Raw genomic sequence first — 20,655 nt, forward strand, 5'->3', positions numbered from 1 at the left:
TGCTTCAGTCCATGTTAGTGACTCAGACACTAAACACAGCGCAATAACTATCCCTAGTACTCTCCTTATATAGGTACTACATAGTTGGGGGTTCACAACCGTTTACACATAGCACTTTATCTATGTTCTTAACACCAAAAACTCCAGATTTCCGAGTTAAACTCCCTCTTATTCCATTGCTCTATTGCCCTTTAACAGCTCTCAGTATGTTTTGGGGTTCACCTTTTTTCCTCACAAACCAAAAAAGCTTCAAAGTTTCACTGTCTCTTTAAGAAAACCGCTAACTGTCTTATGCAGTTAGTGGTTCAGCTCATTGTGGATGTGGTTAGGGAACAGAAGGAAAATCAAAAGAGGGGCTTTTATTCACTTTTGCATATAAATTGTTTTTTTTGTGTGTTTTTACTCGTAAACTTTGGCCTGCATATCGTTCCGGAGTTGGCACCCTTTTCTCTCTTCCCCACCGTATCAATAGCTGGCTGAAATTTACTCAGGGACTATCTCCAGGCATTTCAAGAAATCTGTGACCAGTTTTTAACACTTTCTTTCCCAAGGAGTAGGGTGAGTACCCTCATAGGAGTTACTGAGGGGTTGGGTAGGTGATTTTTTTTCTGAGGATAAATCATTTTGATTTTTTCTGTCTTCTGGGGTTCTGAGGTGTTCTTATAGCTTTTTGTTGTGTTTTTGGTAAATATACTTGTAATATATCTTTATTTCCATTTACTTTCAGTTTTGCTTATTAACTTGGAGTCATATCTGTATCCCCATCTAATATGACTGACCCATTTGGAAGAGATCCCTAGGGAACATACTGCAGCCCATTATCCCTGTTAATTATGCAAAACTGTTCCAGTGGACCAAATTAACCAGTTGAGTGTTAATTGTGTTGTACATCTCCAATTCCCAACCCATAATCCTGTCAGTATAGCAACTGGCAGATGTTTAGTGCCCAGGCCTATTTATGTGGCTCATGGGGATTCCAATGACTTTTCTCCAGAATTTAGAACAAATCTTCAAAACACTATAACAGGGTTTTAGCGACTATCCCCTAACCAAGTAAGCATAAGCAAAAATCAGATTTACCTCACACCATCTGTAACACACAGGGTCCTATTCCCAAGACTCAGTTACCAAGAAGCTTACAACGCTCTGACTTGACTGAGTCTCTTTCTGAGGGTTCAGAGGGTAAAATCTCTGAGGACCCTGATCCAATTAATCAGCCAGAGACTGATTCTACATTTAAATTTAAAGTTGGCCATATCCGCTTCCTGCTTCATGAGGTTTTGAATAACTTAGAACTATCAGAACTGAATCCAGATGATTCCAAGCATGTAAATAAGTTGAATCAGTTTTTTAAAGCTACACCCAAAGTGCTTAAAGTCTTTGAAGCACCAGACTTGGTTACAGAATATATAGCCAAAGAAAGGAAGAAACCAAACAATCCTTTTGCACCTTCAAACAGGTTCAAAAGAATTTATCCACTTTAAGAATTTAACAGAGTGGGAATGTGACCCTAAAGTTGATGGAGCTATTTCCAACTTAGCTAGATGCACTACTATTCCTATGGAGGATAGTTCTTCATTTAGGAATCCAAGGACCGCAAATCTGAGAACTTGCTTAGGAAAGTATTCTCCCAGTCAGCTCTTCAGATTAGACCTACAGTAGTAATCACGTGTGTGACTGCTGCGGCATTCTTCTTGTGTGATTCTCAGGCTCAGGTTATTTTCTGATCAATCTTCTGAAGATATTTGCAACTGCATTAAAGTCCTTAAGATGGCTAATAATTTCCTTTGTTATGCAGTTTTGGACATTATCAAAATTGATGTCAAGAAAATGTCCGTTGCTGTTTTATTAAAGAGAGCATTATGGCTTAAATCTTGATCAGCTGATATGGTCTCTAAGAATAGGCTATTATCAGTCCCTTTTGAAGAGAAGATGCTTTTTGGATCGGATTTGGGTTCTATTATCAAAAATGTCACTAGGGGAAAAGGGTATTTTCTACCACAGGACAAAAAGTCTAAGTGGAAATACAAACAAACAAATAGTTTTTGTTTCTTTCACTCCCCTGGAGATCAAAAGTCCCCATCCAACCAGAAGTCTGAATCCTCCAAGCCTTACTGGAAGCCTGGTTCTTCTTAGTCTAAGAACATACAGACCAAAACCCAATTCAAACCAGAAATCTGCATGAAGTGATGGCTTCCTGTCTACAAGATCTTCTGGCAGGGGAAGGTTGATTTGGTTTCAGAAGGCCTGGTCTTGATCAGTTCAGGATCCCTGGGTTCTTAATATTATATCCCAGGGTTAACTCATAGGCTTTCACACCAGACCTCCCTGGGAATGGTTTCATCTGTCTCACATTCCAAAGGATCCTGTAAAGGACTGAGAGGACAGGGTAGTGATCAAACCTGTTCCAATCTCTCAACAGGGACAGGGTTTCTCTCCATTGTCACAATGAAGGAAGGCACCATCAATCCTATTCTGAAACTAAAGGCTGAACAAATTTGTTTTGCCATTTTTTGCCATTTTGCCTCTAGTTAATGAAGGGCAATTTATGTCAACCGTAGACTTAAAAGATGCAGATCTGCACATCCAAATTTACAAGGATGATTTCCAGTTTATTGTGTGTATATGTGAATCAAGCGCTAGAGACTAAGCCTTAAACTACCAAGCTACCAAGAAGTCCCCTAGAAGACTTCAGAAAGCACATTTGAACATATGAGGGAGAGAGCGCTAAAAAGGCTAGATATCTAGATTAAAAATACAATTTAATTGACAAATAGGTAAAACAAGTACGATAAAAAAGTCCAGTAAAAGTAATCACAATATGATACAATAAAATACAATACAGTACATTAAAACCTACATGGATCCATGGTAGATTCGAGAATCTATGACAATGTTGGCACAAAGTGGCACTAGAGTGTGACAGTGGTAAGAGAGATTAAACACTGATAGATATATATGAAATATATACCAATCTAGAAAATATTAACAATCAAATCCCTAATGCATGAGACAACTCCTGTAATGCAGCAATAATACAAAATGGTGAATCAGTGGAGGATCAAGCCATGTGTGAGAGTGGAGTCTAAGATAAACCAATTCTATTAGCAAGCAAATAAACAAATAGAATACATGAGTATATTAATATAAATAAAACGGTGAGAAAAAATGAGACAAAAATATAACAATGTCAAAATAAAAAAATATATAAAAATATATATATATATGTCAATGTTACAAAAAATGTCCAATTCCTAATAGTCCATAATGAGTAGTGTGACCATCGTGAAAAAACAAAATAAAAAAATACAACAAAGCACTGTAATCAAAATCAGAAATCTGGTGATAGTGTGGAAAAACAAATGCACAAAAATAGAATAGAAAAAATGACAATATCGACGTGATGAAATGACAAATAAAAATACAAATATGAAAACCAGTGATGTTGCTTTGTAGAAAAAAAAAATGTGGTGATCAAGGTTGGTAGAAGATAATCAAATTGAAGACAAAACTTGAAGTAAAAAGGCAGAATGTCAGGACAAGGGGGGCAGCATTGTGGTGATGGACAGGGAAGCCTATATAGGCGAAGCAATGAGACAAATAACTGATGATGAAGTGTATTTGGCCCTCCCTAGGGATCCCACTGATTTTTTCAAATCCCAGTTTTTGGATTTGTTGGACAATGGTCTGCAGGAGGGCATAATTGACAGAGACACGTTTGACTATTTGTTTGTTGAATCTCCGGTTATACCTATATTCCATCACCTCCCCAAGGTACACAAATCCTTGGAGGGGGTGAAGGGAAGACCTATTGTCTCAGGGATAGGTTCCCTTTTTGAAAAAATGTCGGGCTGGATTGAGTCACTCCTGCAGCCCATTGTCCAACAGATGCCATCTTATCTCAAAGACACAACTCATTTATTGACAAGTCTACATAAAGTGACCTGGGATGCTAATTGCTCCTGGCTCACTGTAGATGTAGTGGGCCTCTACTCTTGTATCCCTCACTTTTTTTGGATTGGAGGCAGTTTCCTTATCCTTGGATATGTACACTAATTATGACACTAAACTAAAAAAACTTCATCATGAAGGTTTTGGAGTTTCTATTAGGCCACAATTACTTTAAGTTTGGTGATTCTTTTTTTCTCCAGAGACGTGGGACCGCCATGGGAGCAAAATTTGCCCCAGCCTATGCTAACATCTTTATGGGCTGGTGGGAGAGGACCCACGTCTTTGGGGAACAGAATCCCTTCAGACATCTAATCAGATCATATAAACGTTATATAGATGATCTGTTGTTTGTCTGGTTGGGAACCAAGAGTGAAATGGAAAGTTTTGTTGCCTATTTGAACCATAACAGTGTCAACTTACAGTTTACATATAACTTTGATCAAATACAAATGCCTTATCTAGATGTTAATTTATTGGGTGACCCTACTGGTCATTCGATCACGACTACACTTTACAGGAAACCAATTGCATCAAATAACATCTTACATGCTAAGTCCTGCCACCCCAAACACACGGGTTTTGGGGTGGCTAAGGGACAGTTTATAAGGATAAAAAGGAACTGCTCATCCAATGAGAATTTTTTAAGAGAGTCAGATATATTAAAAACACAGCTCCTGGATAGGGGATATTCTCTTAAAGTGGTCAATAGAGCCTTTCTGGAAGTCAACAGGTTAGATAGAGCACAAATGCTGAAACCAAAATGCAGACAGCAGAAGGCTTACTTTGACCAGACGAAATTTAAATTCATCACAAATTATAGTCCACAATTTTGACAAATTTGCCAAATCATTAAAAAACACCTACCAGTTCTAACAGGGGAGGACAGTCTTAAGGATATTGTTGAGGATGGTCTAAATTTTATTTCAAGGAAGGGACGCACTATAGGGAATATGGTAGCGCCTAGCCTCCTTAAAAAACCGACCAACTCAGGTAGCAGCTGGCTCTTGATTAAAGGACACTTTAAGTGTCATTTTCATAACTGCATAGCATGCAGTCATGCCAACATCACAGAAAGATTTCAATCCAGATCCACACAGAGGCTTTTTTTCTCGAACAGTTGCACTAACTGTCGCACAAAGTTCATGATTTACCTAGTGGAATGTACATTATGCCAGAAACAATACGTGGGGTGCTCCACACGAGAAGCCCGCTCACGTATACGTGAACACCTGAACAACATAGATAAAGAAATAGATGTGTCAGATCTAGTGCATCACTTCATCTATGAACATAATAAATCCGTAATCTCCTTTAAATGGCAAGTCATAGAGAGTATTCTACATACTTCTAGAGGAGGAGACAGATTACATAGATTACTACACAGAGAAGCATTCTGGATATTCACCTTGCAAACAAGGAGACCAAAAGGTTTCAATGCAACTGGTGATATCATAAATCATTGGCGCCACAATAACTAATGATTTAACTTCTTAATATGCATATTGTCCCCCTCATACACATGGGTCATACAAATATCGCTTATACTGTTTTTGTAAATACAACATGTATTGTTAGTTTTTCACTATACAAATATTCATTTGAATTCTTGTTTTATTTGAAGGCATAAACCTCTAAGAATATGTACAGATAGCCATATCATTAGATTGCTACTAGCTTTTTTATTCACTCTTTAGTGCAAAATTATAACTCTTCACTATCTGCTGTTTAACAAACTGACTATGAGGATTTCAGTTCTGTATATATGCAGTTATAATGGTTATAATGTTATTCATTCACGTGGAGTTTGTATCAATGTTCAACTAATCATTTTGTCCCTAACTAGTATATCATATTAGCTTTATTCATTTAGCTTAAATTTAAGAGTCAGAGGATGTAATAATGTTTTTATTTGTATGTCATTTTGAAGCTAATCAGTATGCAGTATTCCACAGCTGTGCACCGCTTTACTATAATTGGACCTGACTATTTAAGGGTGCAAACCAGATGCTAATTATGGTCTATGATTAAGGCTACCTACCAGCCGAAACGCGTAAGACCGACTGGCCAAGCTGTGGATTAATGGCATACTTTTTTTACTTCCAACTTACTTGCTTTTCTTTCAACCCCACAGCCTTTTTTGAGTGATTTTTTGTTAGTGTTCTTTTATCCAATAAACTTACCCCATTCGTTTAAAGTGGCTCGCTGGATTTTTGTTCTCTTTCTAAAAATATAACAATGTCAATATAAAAAAATATATAAAAATATATATATATATATGTCAATGTTACAAAAAATGTCCAATTCCTAATAGTCCATAATGAGTAGTGTGACCATCGTGAAAAAACAAAATAAAAAAATACAACAAAGCACTGTAATCAAAATCAGAAATCTGGTGATAGTGTGGGAAAACAAATGCACAAAAATAGAATAGAAAAAATTACAATATCGACGTGATGAAATGACAAATAAAAATACAAATATGAAAAACAGTGATGTTGCTTTGTAGAAAAAAAAAATGTGGTGATCAAGGTTGGTAGAAGATAATCAAATTGAAGACAAAACTTGAAGTAAAAAGGCAGAATGTAAAAAATACACAAAAATGATGAAAAATAAAATTTATCTTGTTTTATCTTAGACTCCACTCTCACACGTGGCTTGATCCTCCACTGATTCCACTGATTCACCATTTTGTATTATTGCTGCATTACAGGAGTTGTCTCATGCATTAAGGGTTTCATTGTTAATATTTTCTAGATTGGTATATATTTCATATATATCTATCGGTGTTTAATCTCTGTTACCACTGTCACACTCTAGTGCCACTTTGTGCCAACATTGTCATAGATTCTCGAATCTACCATGGATCCATGTAGGTTTTAATGTACTGTATTGTATTTTATTGTATCATATTGTGATTACTTTTACTGGAATTTTTTATTGTACTTGTTTTACCTATTTGTCAATTAAATTGTATTTTTAATCTAGATATCTAGCCTTTTTAGCGCTCTCTCCCTCATATGTTAAAAGATGATTTCCAGTTTCTAAGATTTGCTTTTCTTAGCAAACATTACCAATTTGTGGCCCTCCCCTTCGGTCTGGCTACAGTCCCTCATATCTTCACAAAGGCATTACTCGCTCCTTAGAATTGATCAGAGCTCAGGGAATCTCCATTGCCCCCTTATTTGGATAATATTTTGGTCCAAGCTTTGTCTCTTTTTCTGGCTACTGCTCATACATCAAGAATTATATTTTTCCTTCAGGAACATGAATGGGATAGCAATGACCCCAAGGGTGGTTTTTCTGGGAGTGATAAAATGTGTTTATTTGTCACAGATCCTCACAGAACTAAATTTCAGAATTCTTGTTGTGTCCTACAGATGGCTCATTCTCCATCTGTAGCACAATGTATGGAAGTAGTGGAACTTACATCAGATGCAGTACCTTTTGCTTGCTTTCATCTTCGTCCTCTCTAATTGTCCATACTTCAACAGTGGTCAAATTATTGTTTCCATCTTGAACAGCAGATAGAGTTCAGATCTTTAGTCAAACAATCTCTCTCATGATGTAGAGAAAGTCCCTATTTGACCCTTGGAACCTTCTTTTTTTACTATCAATGCAAACCTGGTGGGTTGGGGTGCGATTTGGGAATACTGGAGGGCACAGGGATTATGGTAACCTCAGGAGGCAAGGTTACCTATCAACATACTAGAACTTTTTGTGATACTTCTGCCCTTCAATCTTGGCCCCTTCTCAAAAAGGAAAAATGAGTTCCATTCCAATCAGACAATATCACTGCTGTGGACTACATCAATCATCAGGAAGGGACTTGAAGTCCCTTAGCCATGTGAGAAGTATCTCCCTTTCTTTCTTGGGCAGAGAAAAACCACAGAACCCTATCAGTCATTCACATTCCCAGAGTAAACAATTAAACAATTTGGGAGCAGATTAACAAAGTCATCAGTCTGTACATCTAGGAGCATGGTCTCTTCATCAGGATGTGTTTGATCAATTAGTCCTGAGGTGACATCTTCCAGAAATAAATCTAGTGGCATCCAAATTGAACCACAAACTTCCGCTTTATTGCGCCAGGTTAAGAGATCCAAGTGCTTATATGATAGATGCTCTAGTCTGTCTTTGGAACCTTTGACTGGCCTATTTATTTACTCCATTTGTTCTTCTTCCAAGAGTCATTATTATTCTCAAAGTTCTGGTGTGGCCCTGCAGAACTTGGAATGCAGACCTAATTCAGATGTCATCCTTTTCTCCATGGGCTTAACCCTTAATGAAAGATATGCTATCTCAAGGACTCTTGTGTCATCTAGATCTCAAATCTCTAAATTTGATGGTGTGAAGGTTGAATGCCTAGTTTTTAAGAACACAGGTTTCTCAGATTCTGTTATCTCTACTTTACTGCAAGCCAGAAAGCCTGTCACTCAGAGAATTAATCATAAGATTTGGAAAGCTTACTTTCTTTGGTATTCTTCTAGAGGTTTCTCTTGGAAATCTATAAGTAACAGAATTCTTCTGTTCCTTCAGGGTGGACTGTATTCGTTTTTATCGGCTAGTTCTTTAAAGGGTCAGATTTCGGCATTATCTGTTTTTATTTCACAAAAAGCTGCCTGATATGCAAACTTTTGTTAAAGCCTTGGTGAGAATTCGCCCTGTTATTAGGCCCATTCCCCCCCCCCTTGGAATTTGAATCTGATTCTTTCTGTTTTGCTATGTCCCCCCTTTGAACCTATGCATTCTCTGGAACTACAGTTATTATCATGGAAGGTTCTCTTTTTTTCTAGCCATTTCTTCTACTAAAAGAGTTTCGGAATTGTTAGCCTTGTCTTCTTATCATCCCTTTTTGATTTTTCATTAGGATAAAGTGGTTCTCTATACAAAATATGATTTTCCCTCAAAGGTAGTGTCTTCAGAAAATATTAATCAGGAGATTGTTGTTTCTTCTCTGTGCCCAAATCCTTCTAACTCTTTGGAATGCCTACACAGGGGTGGACTGACAAGTCGGGCAAATCGGCCCTTGTACGAGGGCCTGGCATCTTATAGGGCCAGCTGCAACTGCAGGAATGCTGCATCATGCTGCAGCTGCAGAAATACATTTTTTTTTTCATTTTAAAAAATAAATAAAATGTAATTTATTATTTTTATTGGGCTTGGCGGCTGGACTGGAAGTCATGGGGGGGGGGGGGCGTTCTCATGTGTGTGCGGTGGTGGAGAGTGAAGAGCCGCCGGGTGCCACCAGAGCCGGTAATCCTGGCTTGTCTTGTGAGTGTAAACTTGCTCTGCATATTTATATTATGCAGATTTATGCTCCTGTTCCCAGTAATGTGTAAATAAGATGGCTAGGGGACCTGCCCCTGCAATATGTGGACCGGGTGTGAATAACTCCGTTCCATATATTAGTGATCACATCAGCCAGCTTCACCCACCCACTCCCAGGCATACAAGTTTGAGTTGAGCGGCAGCAGGAAATAGTTGTTCAGCCTGCGTGGGGACACGTGTCGTATGGTGGTGGCGGCATGACGACTCAGGACAGGTGGTGAGGGATTCAGGGAAGGACTCGGCACTAGGCAGGGGGCAGCCATCATCTGCACTGCATCTCAAGATGACTCTCAAGTTCCAACTAACTACTGTGGTAAGTACTGATTGATTAGTTGTTACAACTATAAGGGCTAGTATCTATCTATCTCTCTATCTAATCTATCAAATCTATCTATCCTATTTTATTCTCCCAGTTTCAACAAATGTATGTATCCTGATTCCTGACTGCATTTAAAAAATATGACTATATTAATATATATTAATAATATTTTAAATAACTAATAATCCTTGCAAAAACCACTCTAAATAATTATACATACGTGCAGTCACAAATATTTGTATAATCCTATCACTTATACTTTGACTCCCCCCTTTCCCTTTAGATCAATTTGGGTTCATTAAATATTCTTTTTATAACTGTTTAAGTTTGCAATTGCATATATTTGCATATATTTTGCAAATTGCAATCAATTAGGGGACAGAAAACATTAAAACATTATATTATAAAGCTGGTGTGTATACATTTTCTTTACTGTATACACCAGCCTTAAAGGGATATGAATCCCCAATTTTTTATTTCATGATTCAGATAGAGCATGCAATTTTAAGAACCTTTCTTATTTACTCATATTATCAAATTTTCTTTGTTCTCTTTTTATTTATTGGGAAAAGCAGGAATGTAAGCTTAGCAGCCAACCCATTTTTGGTCCGGTACCCAAGAAAAATTGATAATAGGGGGCCGATTTATCATCGGTCTGTCTGACATGATCCGCTCAGCAGATCATGTTCGACAGACACCGATGAATGCCAACAGCCTTGTGCAATGTCGCCCCCTGCAGATTTGAGGCCCTTGGTAATTCGGCCCCTAGGGGTCAATTAGAAAGGTGCTTAAAATTGCATGCTCTATCTGAATAATGAAAGAAAAAAAAACTGAGTTTCATATACCTTTAAAATAATGCTTTCTGTGCACTAATTGATTGCAATTTGTAAAATATATTAATATACTTAATCAATTTCTTGTTAAAATAATATGCAATATGCTCATATAGGAAAAAAAAGGTTTTATGACATCTTGCTCCAATCTGCTGGGGCTCAGTAATTAAGTTAAATCTTCTCTTGCAACATGTACTTAAAGGGATGGTCTACACCAGAATTTTTATTAGATAATCCCTTTATGCAAAATTGGGTAATGGGTTATAACCAACACAGTTATATTATTACACTTTTTACCTCTGTGATAACCTTCTATCTAAGCCTCTGCAGACTGCCCCTTATCTCAGTTTATTTGACAGACTTGCATTTTAGCCAATTAGTGCTGACTCCTAGGTAACTCCACGGACGTGAGCACACTGTTATCTATATGGCACACATGAACCAACACCCTCTGGTTGTGAAAAAAATATCAAAATGCATTCATATAAGAGGCAGCCTTAAAGGACTAAGAAATGAGCATATGAGCCTACCTAGGTTTAGCTTTCAACTAAGAATACCAAGAGAACAAAGCAAAATTGATGATAAAAGTAAATTGGAAAGTTGTTTAAAAATACATACCCTATATTAACATGAAAGTTTACTTTTGACTAGATGGTCCCTTTTAAACAATAGAATATATGGAGAGTTCTAAAGAGCACAGTGTTTGGGAAAACAATTTTAACTGATTACATGCAAAAATTCTCTGCAATGTGATAATGTGATCTATGATTGTAGTAAAATGAGCATCCTAGTAAATAATATATAGAAAAGTTGCTTCCTGCTGATGACTGTTCAGCTGTATATAAGGGACATACCTTTGGTAGCACCTTCTACTGTCCTTTCCAGACAGCATTTATATTCCTCTTGGATACCTCAGTTCTGTAAAACTTTTCTCTATTATATCTGTCATATGAAGTGTATATGGAGCAGTGATGTGCAGTCACTAGAGGCAGGTGAGGCAGTGATTCACCTCTCATATGGGCAAAAATATATTTTTTTATTGGCTTTAAAAAAAAAATTTTAATTTTTTTTTTCCCAGCATTTTTTTTTCTCACAGCTATATGTTGTGCAATGAAGAGGCACAAGCAGGTCTGCCCACCATTACACAACATGCTGAGCCATCTACTGGATGCAAGTGGTTAAGATCATTGCATGGCCCATTAACTGCTTATTTGAGGCAGTCCTATTTGGGCTGAACCAATCCAGCGAGAGGCATTAGTAAGTGGAACATAGGGTTGGGGCTGGATGTTAAATCATATAAAACAAAACAAAAACGGAAAAAAACAACTTTCATATATTTTGTTGCTGTCCTGTGAAGCTGCCAGCTTTGCTAAAGTGAAAAAGAGAGTTCTGTTCTTCTGTGCCACTGTCACTTCCTGAATCCTTCCAGAGCAGGAGAGAGGCACAGAGAGCAGTGTTTAACCAACATCTTATTAAAGTAAGATTTTACTGATAGGGATTCTGTTAGTGAAAATGATAATTTAATGAATGTGGTTTAGTGTTTGTTTACTCTTTTACAGCAGGGTCGTTTTTGTATTTTGTTTACTCAAACTTTACACCCACTAATTTAGCAGCTTGCCTCTGTACTTCACACTAAATTATAGACTAATTTTCTGAACTCTCTGTAGCTCTGCTGTTTTATTACTTTAAAATGCAGTGGTCCCCCCCCTTGTGTGTGTGTGTGGTCCCCCCCCCTTGTGTGTGTGTGTGTGTGTCTCTCTATCTATCCATCTCTCTCCTTATGTGTTGTTCTCCCCCATGGTCTCTTTCTCTCTCTGTCTCTCTTCCTCCCCCTCTGACTCTCATCCCTTATGTAATGAAAGAATCTATAAGCATAATTTGCAGCATTAAAGTAAAAAATATGTTTTAAACATATTTTAATGGGCATGGATTTCTAGATCTCAAAATCAGAGCAAGCATTGTGTTATCTGGCAAGAGTTTCTGTTACAATCCTTTAAACTAAAATCAGATGTTTACTAAGTTGACCAGTTTTCCAAGACACCATTTAAAGAGACATGAAACCCATATGAAACCCATATGCAAATTTAAATAACTTTCCAATTTACATCTAATATCTAATTTTCTTCATTATTTTGATGTCCTTTGTTGAAAATCATATCTAAATATGCTCAGTAGCTGCTGATTGGTGGCTGCACATAGATACCTCATGTGATTGGCTCACCCATGTGCATTGCTATTTCTTCAACAAAGGATATCTAAAGAATGAAGGCATATCCTGCCTCACCAGCCTCTGACGTCACTGCACGTCACTGATATGGAGGATTGGCATTTATTGTAAGTTGTCACACAGACACCTAACACTGACCTCACCCAGTCTCACTGAGTGTAGCAGTTTCACTCAGACTCAGTCAGATAATGGATGCTGCCATGAAAACTTGTTTTTCCTTTCATGAAATTAAGATACAACATAACATTTTAAATATATTTTCAAATTACTTATATAATCAAACGTTTCATTTTCTTTGTGTCCTTTGTTGAAGAAGCAGCAATGTTCTACTGGGAGCTAGCTGAACATGATGGGTGAACCAATAACAAGAGGCATATATGTTCATCCGCCAATCTACAGCTAAATCCCAGTAGTCCATTGTTGCTCCTGAACCTACCTATGTTTGCTTTTCAATTAAATGTGTGCTCTTTTCTGCTGCAATGTAAAATGATATTCATTTGTAGTTAAATCATGCCATATGTCATACAAATTTTTTGTAAACTATGATTGTATGGTGAACTTTTACAATTTTTTTTCTCTCTTCCTATTACTTAAAGGGACTCTGAATCCAAATTTTTCTTTCCTGATTCAGATAGAGCATGCAATTTTAAGCACTTTTCTAATTTACTCCTATTAACAAATTTTATTTATTCTCTTGGTATCTTTATTTGAAATGCAAGAATGCAAGTTTAGATGCCGGCCCATTTTTGGTGAACAACCTGCGGAATCTGTTGGCGCTCTACAAATAACCGATAATAATAATAATAAAATAGTAAATTGTAATGAATGGTGTTTAAAATTGTATGTTCATCTAAGTAATTAAAGGTTCATTTTGACTTTACTCACCCTTTAAAATGGATTTCTTAAAACCTGCCCTGGTGTCAGTTAAACTGGTAACAGTTTTATCTGCTAGACGTATAATTATAGGAAGGATCATGTATCTCTTATTTAAAGGAAATATATTAACTTCAAAATAAGATAAAGTGCCTAGTTAGATAAGAAACTGTCAAATTTATATCAGACATGTGATACATAAAGGGACCGTAAAATCAAAATGAAACTTTTCATGATTTATACAGCACACAATGTTATACAAATTCCCAATTTACTTCTAATACCAAATGTGCTTTTCCCCATTGATATCTTTAAAATCATGCCTAGGTAGGCTCAGGCGCATCAACACACTACTAATAGCTAGCAGGCGCTTGGTTGTTACATTATATATGCCTCTTGTCATAGGCTCACCCAATATGTTTAGCTAGCTCACAGTACTGCATTGCTGACCCTGAGCCTACCATGGGTTACTATTCAACAAAAGGATACCAATAAAATTAAGCATATTGGATAACATAAGTAAATTGGCATATTGCATAAAATGACATGCACTATCTGTAATATAGTATATTTCACTTTCTGTCCCTTTAGAAGACCATATAACTAACTTATTTAAAATGTTCTTTTCAACAAAGCATCACATGCCCTAGGGTAAGTTAAAGGCTCTTTTTATTTGTATCCTCAAAGCCAGACTTCAGCTGTCTTTCACCAATATAATGGATAATCTGTAATGGACACAATGTTAGTTGGGTCATACAATGTTCCACCTAACAGCACCACCATAGCCCGACCCATAATGTATATTTTTGATAACTAATTAGTAATTTTACCCCTTGACTGCCAGTAACATACACATTAATGATTTTACATCTTTAGCTGTCAGTAACAAGTAAAAAGAAGTGATTTTACCCCCTTGTCTGCCTCTCACTACTATCTGCTCCATATTGTAGTCATGGCGGGGGAGGGGCATAACTCTCCTCTTCTCTGCTATATGTAAACTGAGTGGGGAGAGGAGGTGAAAGGGATTAAAGCTCTTGCAAGTGTTCTTGTCCTCCTCCTGTGGCAGGAAATATATCCCACATATTATAGACACCTATGGACTCATCATCCCGAAAGAAAGAAATTTATCGCTATGTATAAATTCTGTTTACTTAGATGACAGGTGTAGCCATTGGGGAAAAAATCTAATGTCTTCTATGGGTAATTCCAAAAGATAAGAAGGAAATGAGTAAACAACAAGGCTTTCTATGAAGAAGCCAACAATTTGCAACAAATTTCATAGAAAACGGTATTGAATAGGTTTGTTAATTAAACACATGAACAAGTTGGATAGAAATAATTAGTATATCCTAAGAAATGCATGCTAATAATTAGGAATATATATATATATTTATCACTAAATACAATACAGGAGCAACCATCATCAAAATGATGACAAAGAAACACTGGGAATGTTTAAAATAGACGCATTATTAGGGCCCTATCTGTAGGAGATTTTCTGGATATAAGTTCAGAAAAATAAGGATTTCAAATGTTCTATAGCTTCTTCTAGTAAATTACATCCCATTTTTACATCCCAGTTCTACAAATCAAACATGTAGCTGGTTGGTTTAAAAGTACTCATCCATGCAGAAAACAGAATGTTAATTTTTCAAGTATATTAATGAGGAGGATGTCAGGCCTGTACCCAAAATTGAACCTGGGCTTCCTTGTTTCTCTGACTGTGCCTTATCCTCCAGTACAATAAACTTGCCTAGTCTGTTTTAGTTGTCATGCCTAAGAAGGGGAAGAACACAAAGCGAATGTTACCTCTGTTCCTTTTCGTGAAAACCCAAACCATGCTCACCGAGAATAACAGAATATCTATTTTATAATTATAAATGAGGTAAGTGTAATATAAATATATAAAAAAAAAAGTAAACTCTGACAACCTTCTCAGTACACTGTTTAGGGTCAGATTACCAGTGGTGTGCTAACTGTTCACAAGCGATATCGAGTTTATCATGGCTGTTTGCGCACATCGAAAGGAGTGCTCGTACTACAAGTTGAAAGCAAATGCGAACACATAAGCGCAATCGTGATTTACTTAAGAGCTCCAGTTAACTGTTACACTTGATAAAAAAGCATCACAAAACATTTTTTTAAAGTGTAGTTACACTCATAATAACACAACCGGAATAAAATGATTAAAAAAAATATTGCACAAAAAAGTAATAAGGGATCAAAAATATGAGGGCTCAGGTGTTAGAAAAAAAAGGTCTGCAAAGGGCATTTTTACATAGAGATACATATATATATATATATATATATATATACACACACACACACACACATATATATTTATATATATATATATATATATATATATATATATATATATTTATATATATATATATATATATATATATATATATATATACAGTATCTCACAAAAGTGAGTATATCCCTCACATTTTTGTAAATATTTTATTATATCTTTTCATGTGACAACACTGAAGAAATGACTCTTTGCTACAATGTAAAGTAGTGAGTGTACAGCCTGTATAACAGTGTAAATTTGTTATACACAGGCATCAATGTCTAAACCGTTGACAACAAAAGTGAGTACACCCCTAAGTGGAAATGTCCAAATTGGGCCCAATTAGCGATTTTCCCTCCCCGGTGTCATGTGACTCATTAGTGTTACAAGGTCTCAGGTGTGAATGGGAAGCAGGTGTGTTAAATTTGGTGTTATCGCTCTCACACTCTCTCATACTTGTCACTGGAAGTTCAATATAGCACCTCATGGCAAAGAACCCTCTGAGGATCTGAAATTTTTTTTTTTGTTGCTCTACATAAAGATAGCCTAGGCTATAAGAAGATTGCCAGGACCCTGAAACTGAGCTGCAGCATGGTGGGCAAGTCCATACAGCGGTTTCACAGGACAGGTTCCACTCAGAACAGGCTTCACCATGGTCGACCAAAGAAGTTGAGTGCACATGCTCAGCATCATATCCAGCGGTTGTCTTTGGGAAATAGACGTATGAGTGTTGCCAGCATTGCTGCAGAGGTTGAAGAGGTGGGGGATCAGCCTGTCAGTACTCAGACCATTAGCCGCACACTGTATCAAATTAGTCTGCATGGCTGTCGTCCCAGAAGGAAGCATCTTCTAAAGATGATGCACAAGAAAGCCCACAAACAGTTTGCTGAAGACAAGCTGACTAAGAACATGGATTACTGGAACCATGTCCTGTGGTCCGATGAGACCAAGATAAACTTATTTGGTTCAGATGGTGTCAAGCATATGTGGCAGCAACCAGGTGAGGAGTACAAAGACAAGTGTGTCTTGCCTACAGTCAAGCATGGTGGTGGGAGTGTCATAGTCTGGGCCTGCATGAGTGCTGCCGGCACTGGGGAGTTACAGTTCATTGAGGGTACCATGAATGCCAACATGTACTGTGACATACTGAAGCAGAGCATGATCCCCTCTGTCAGAGACTGGGCCGCAGGGCAGTATTGCAACAAGATAATGACCCCAAATACACCTCCAAGATGACCACTGCCTTGCTAAAGAAGTTTAGGGTAAAGGTGATGGACCTAAACCCTATTGAGCATCTGTGGGGCATCCTCAAACGGAAGGTGGGAGAGCGCAAGGTCTTTAACATCCACCAGCTCTGTGATGTCATCATGGGGGAGTGGAAGAGGACTCCAGTGAAAACCTGTTAAGCTCTGGTGAACTCCATGCCAAAGAGGGTTAAGGCAAAGTTGGAAAATAATGGTGGCCACACATGGGGGCCTATTTATCATGATGTGAGCGGACATGATGCGATATTGCAGATCATGTCCGCTGCACATCGATAAATGCTGACAGCATACGCTCTCGGCATTTATCATTGCACCAGCAGTTCTTGTGAACTGCTGGTGCAATACCGCCCTCTGCAGATTCGCGGCCAATCAGCCACTAGCAGGGGGTGTCAATCAACACGATTGTATTCGATCGGGTTGATTTCCGGCGATGTCTGTCCGCCACCTCAGAGCAGGCGGACAGGTTATGGAGCAGTGGATCTTGATAATTCGGCCCCAAAATATTGACACTTTGGGCCCAATTTGTATATTTCCACTTAGGAGTGTACACACTTTTGTTGCCAACTGTTTAGATATTAATGGCTGTGTGTTGAGTTATTTTGAGGGGACAGCAAATTTACACTGTTATACAGTGTTGTCACATGAAAAGATATAATAAAATATTTACAAAAATGTGAGGGGTGTATTCACTTTTGGGAGATACTGTATATATATGTTCATATGCGGGTACAAATGTATTTATATATGCATATATGTATTTACATACATATATACACATAAATACACATATATATAAATATATATGTATATGTGTGTGTGTGTGTGCATTGGAGCCCTTTGGAGTCAAGTAGATGAGAACATGTAAAATCATATTTATGCAATATTCATTTTTAATTAAGTGTTATACTGTGTACTTACTGTACATATATCACATTTCAATTTTCTGCACAGAGCAGAATATGCTCTATGTATTTTTAAATAGATATTCCTATACATGTACTAAACTGTACATGAACTGTATATATCTATACCTATATATAATCATATACATATACAGATAATATATATAAAAATATATATTTGATACTATATATATATATATATATATATATATATATATATATATATATATATAATATATATATATATATATATATATATATGTATGTATAGATATATATTTTACCCAAAAAAATTATATATATGTATATATAGGAGTTTATTAATAAATCATTGGAATGTGAAATATTTTTGCCCTTGACAAAATACAATTGCTCTCGAGTAGGGTGTTTTTTTTTCAGCTTTTCTTGATCCATTGAAGTTTACGGGGGAATACATTTACAAGGTTACGATATTCTAACTTTTTACTTTTCAACTTGTAATACGCGTGCTACCCGACCTGCTCAAAACGCTTACTTCTAGTGCAGTTAACGCATGAGCGGGGGCGATAAATAGTGCTCCACTTATATTCTGACCCTTAATGAGGTTCAGGAATCCTTTCTGTACAACAAAATACTTTTTTTTACCTGGTTTTATTTTAGTTACACCCACTCCCACACTCTCAACAATTCCAGCAGCTTCATGACCTAAAATAACTGGATATTTGATTTGAGATAGTTTTCCGTCCAATACATGTTCATCTGAGCGACAAATCCCAGAAGCTATAATCTGAAAAAAAATTAAAAGATTGAATGAAATATTTGTGTAGTAACAATATGACAAAATAGTTTGTGTGTGTGTATATATATATATATATATATATATATATATATATATATATATACATACAGTATATATATATATATATATATATATATATATATATATATATATATATATATATATATATATATATGTATATATAGGGTGGGAAAATATCACTATGGCTTGTCAGGGGTTAAAATCTACTAGCCCAGAGGGAAATAGTTAGTTGTCCAATCAATGTAAAATATAGGAAAAAGAAATTGCAGCAGACACAAGTCTTCCTGGACCTCTGGTAGTGTATACATATATATATATATATATATATATATATATATATATATATATATATATATATATATATATATATATATATAAAGTGCACTCTCACTATATTCCCAATGATAAGGGCACAGGTGCAATTAGGTATTTTCTCAATAAGGAATATGCAATACAAGAGGTCCAAAAAACTTTATTCTGGACTCAATTAAATTTGTATTGGAAAATTTTAATTTTTTATTTGAAGAAAACTTATTTTTGCAGCTATGGGGACTAAATTTGCGCCATATTTTGCTAATCTTATTATGAGAGCTTTTAAAGATGATACAATATATAGTGTCAATATGTTTAAACATAAGCATTTAATATTCTGGGAAGATATATTGATGATATTTTATTAATCTAGGATTGTACTCTCACTCTATTCCCCATGATAAGGACACAAGTGCAATTAGGTATTTTCTCAATAAGCAATATCCGGTACAAGAGGTCCAAAAAACTATATTCTAGACTCAATTAAATTTGTATTGGAAACAATGTAGAAAAAAGGAACAGCCATGGGGACTAAATTTGCAATAAGAGATTTTAAAGATGATACGATATATAGTGGCAATACGTTTAAACATAAGCATTTACTATTCTGGCATAGATATATTGATGATATTTTAATAATCTGGGAGGGAGATGAGTCCTCCTGGTTAGAGTTTGTAGGAAGTTTAAATAGGAATGAAATGAATCTGAACTTTACCCAAAATGCAGGCAAGGAAAGTATACATTTTTTAGATGTCACTCTATACACTGTAGAAGGAGAAATATGCAGTAGATTGTATAGGGAAAATAGTGATACAACTGGTTATTTGAATGCAAAGAGTGCCCACCATCCAAAGTGTATAGAAAATATTCTATAGGTTGAGACATATTTGTGCCAGACAGAAAGATTTTAAGGAGGCAGAGAAATTAAAATGAAAATTCCAAGAAAATGTTTTTCGGAAGAAGTAATTGAAGGGGCCTATGAAACAGCAAAGTCACTAGATAGGAAAATCCTTAAGAAAAATAAGAAAAAAATTGTTTTTGAAAACAAGATCAGATGAAACATATAGGGAATATAACAATAAACAAGAATAGAAAGAAAAGAGGGACCAAAGTTCAGTTTATCATTGCATTTAATGAAAGTTTCTGGAAAATTAAATATATATATATCAGAAGACATTGGTCCATCTTACATAGAGACCCTCTACTGAAAGATGTGGTGGGGGATAGACCAGATATTATATTTATAAAAAATTTAAAAAAAATATGCTAGCACCAAGTATATTGAAAAATAAAAATAATGGGATGTCTGGTATAACAAATATGAAGGGTTTTTATAAGTGTTCCTGGAAAAAGAGTATAATAGGTTTACAGATATACAAAATGGAAAAAGAGAACTTTCCAATAAGGAAAATGTTAAAATGTAGTCTTCACATTGGAATGAACATGTGAGAAACCTATGCGATACATAGGACATATGAAAATAAGTTTTAAAACAAGGTGTCTAGAACACATAAAAAATATTGAAACTCGTACCTTGAAAAATCCCC

General features: G+C 36.1%; 1 protein-coding gene across 2 annotated transcripts in view; it reads right to left on the reverse strand.

The window, feature by feature from the left end:
- The window catches only part of LOC128649913 (alcohol dehydrogenase 1), a 275,327-nt gene that overhangs the window by 124,408 nt on the left and 130,264 nt on the right, over window positions 1–20,655 (reverse strand). For both annotated transcript variants that reach the window (XM_053703464.1, XM_053703463.1), the window contains exon 3: window positions 18,622–18,763. In XM_053703464.1, coding sequence (XP_053559439.1) covers window positions 18,622–18,763 — 142 coding nt within the window. The remainder of the gene's footprint in view (window positions 1–18,621; window positions 18,764–20,655) is intronic.

The sequence above is a fragment of the Bombina bombina genome, chromosome 2 (assembly GCF_027579735.1).
Source record: "Bombina bombina isolate aBomBom1 chromosome 2, aBomBom1.pri, whole genome shotgun sequence".
NCBI lineage: Eukaryota > Metazoa > Chordata > Amphibia > Anura > Bombinatoridae > Bombina > Bombina bombina.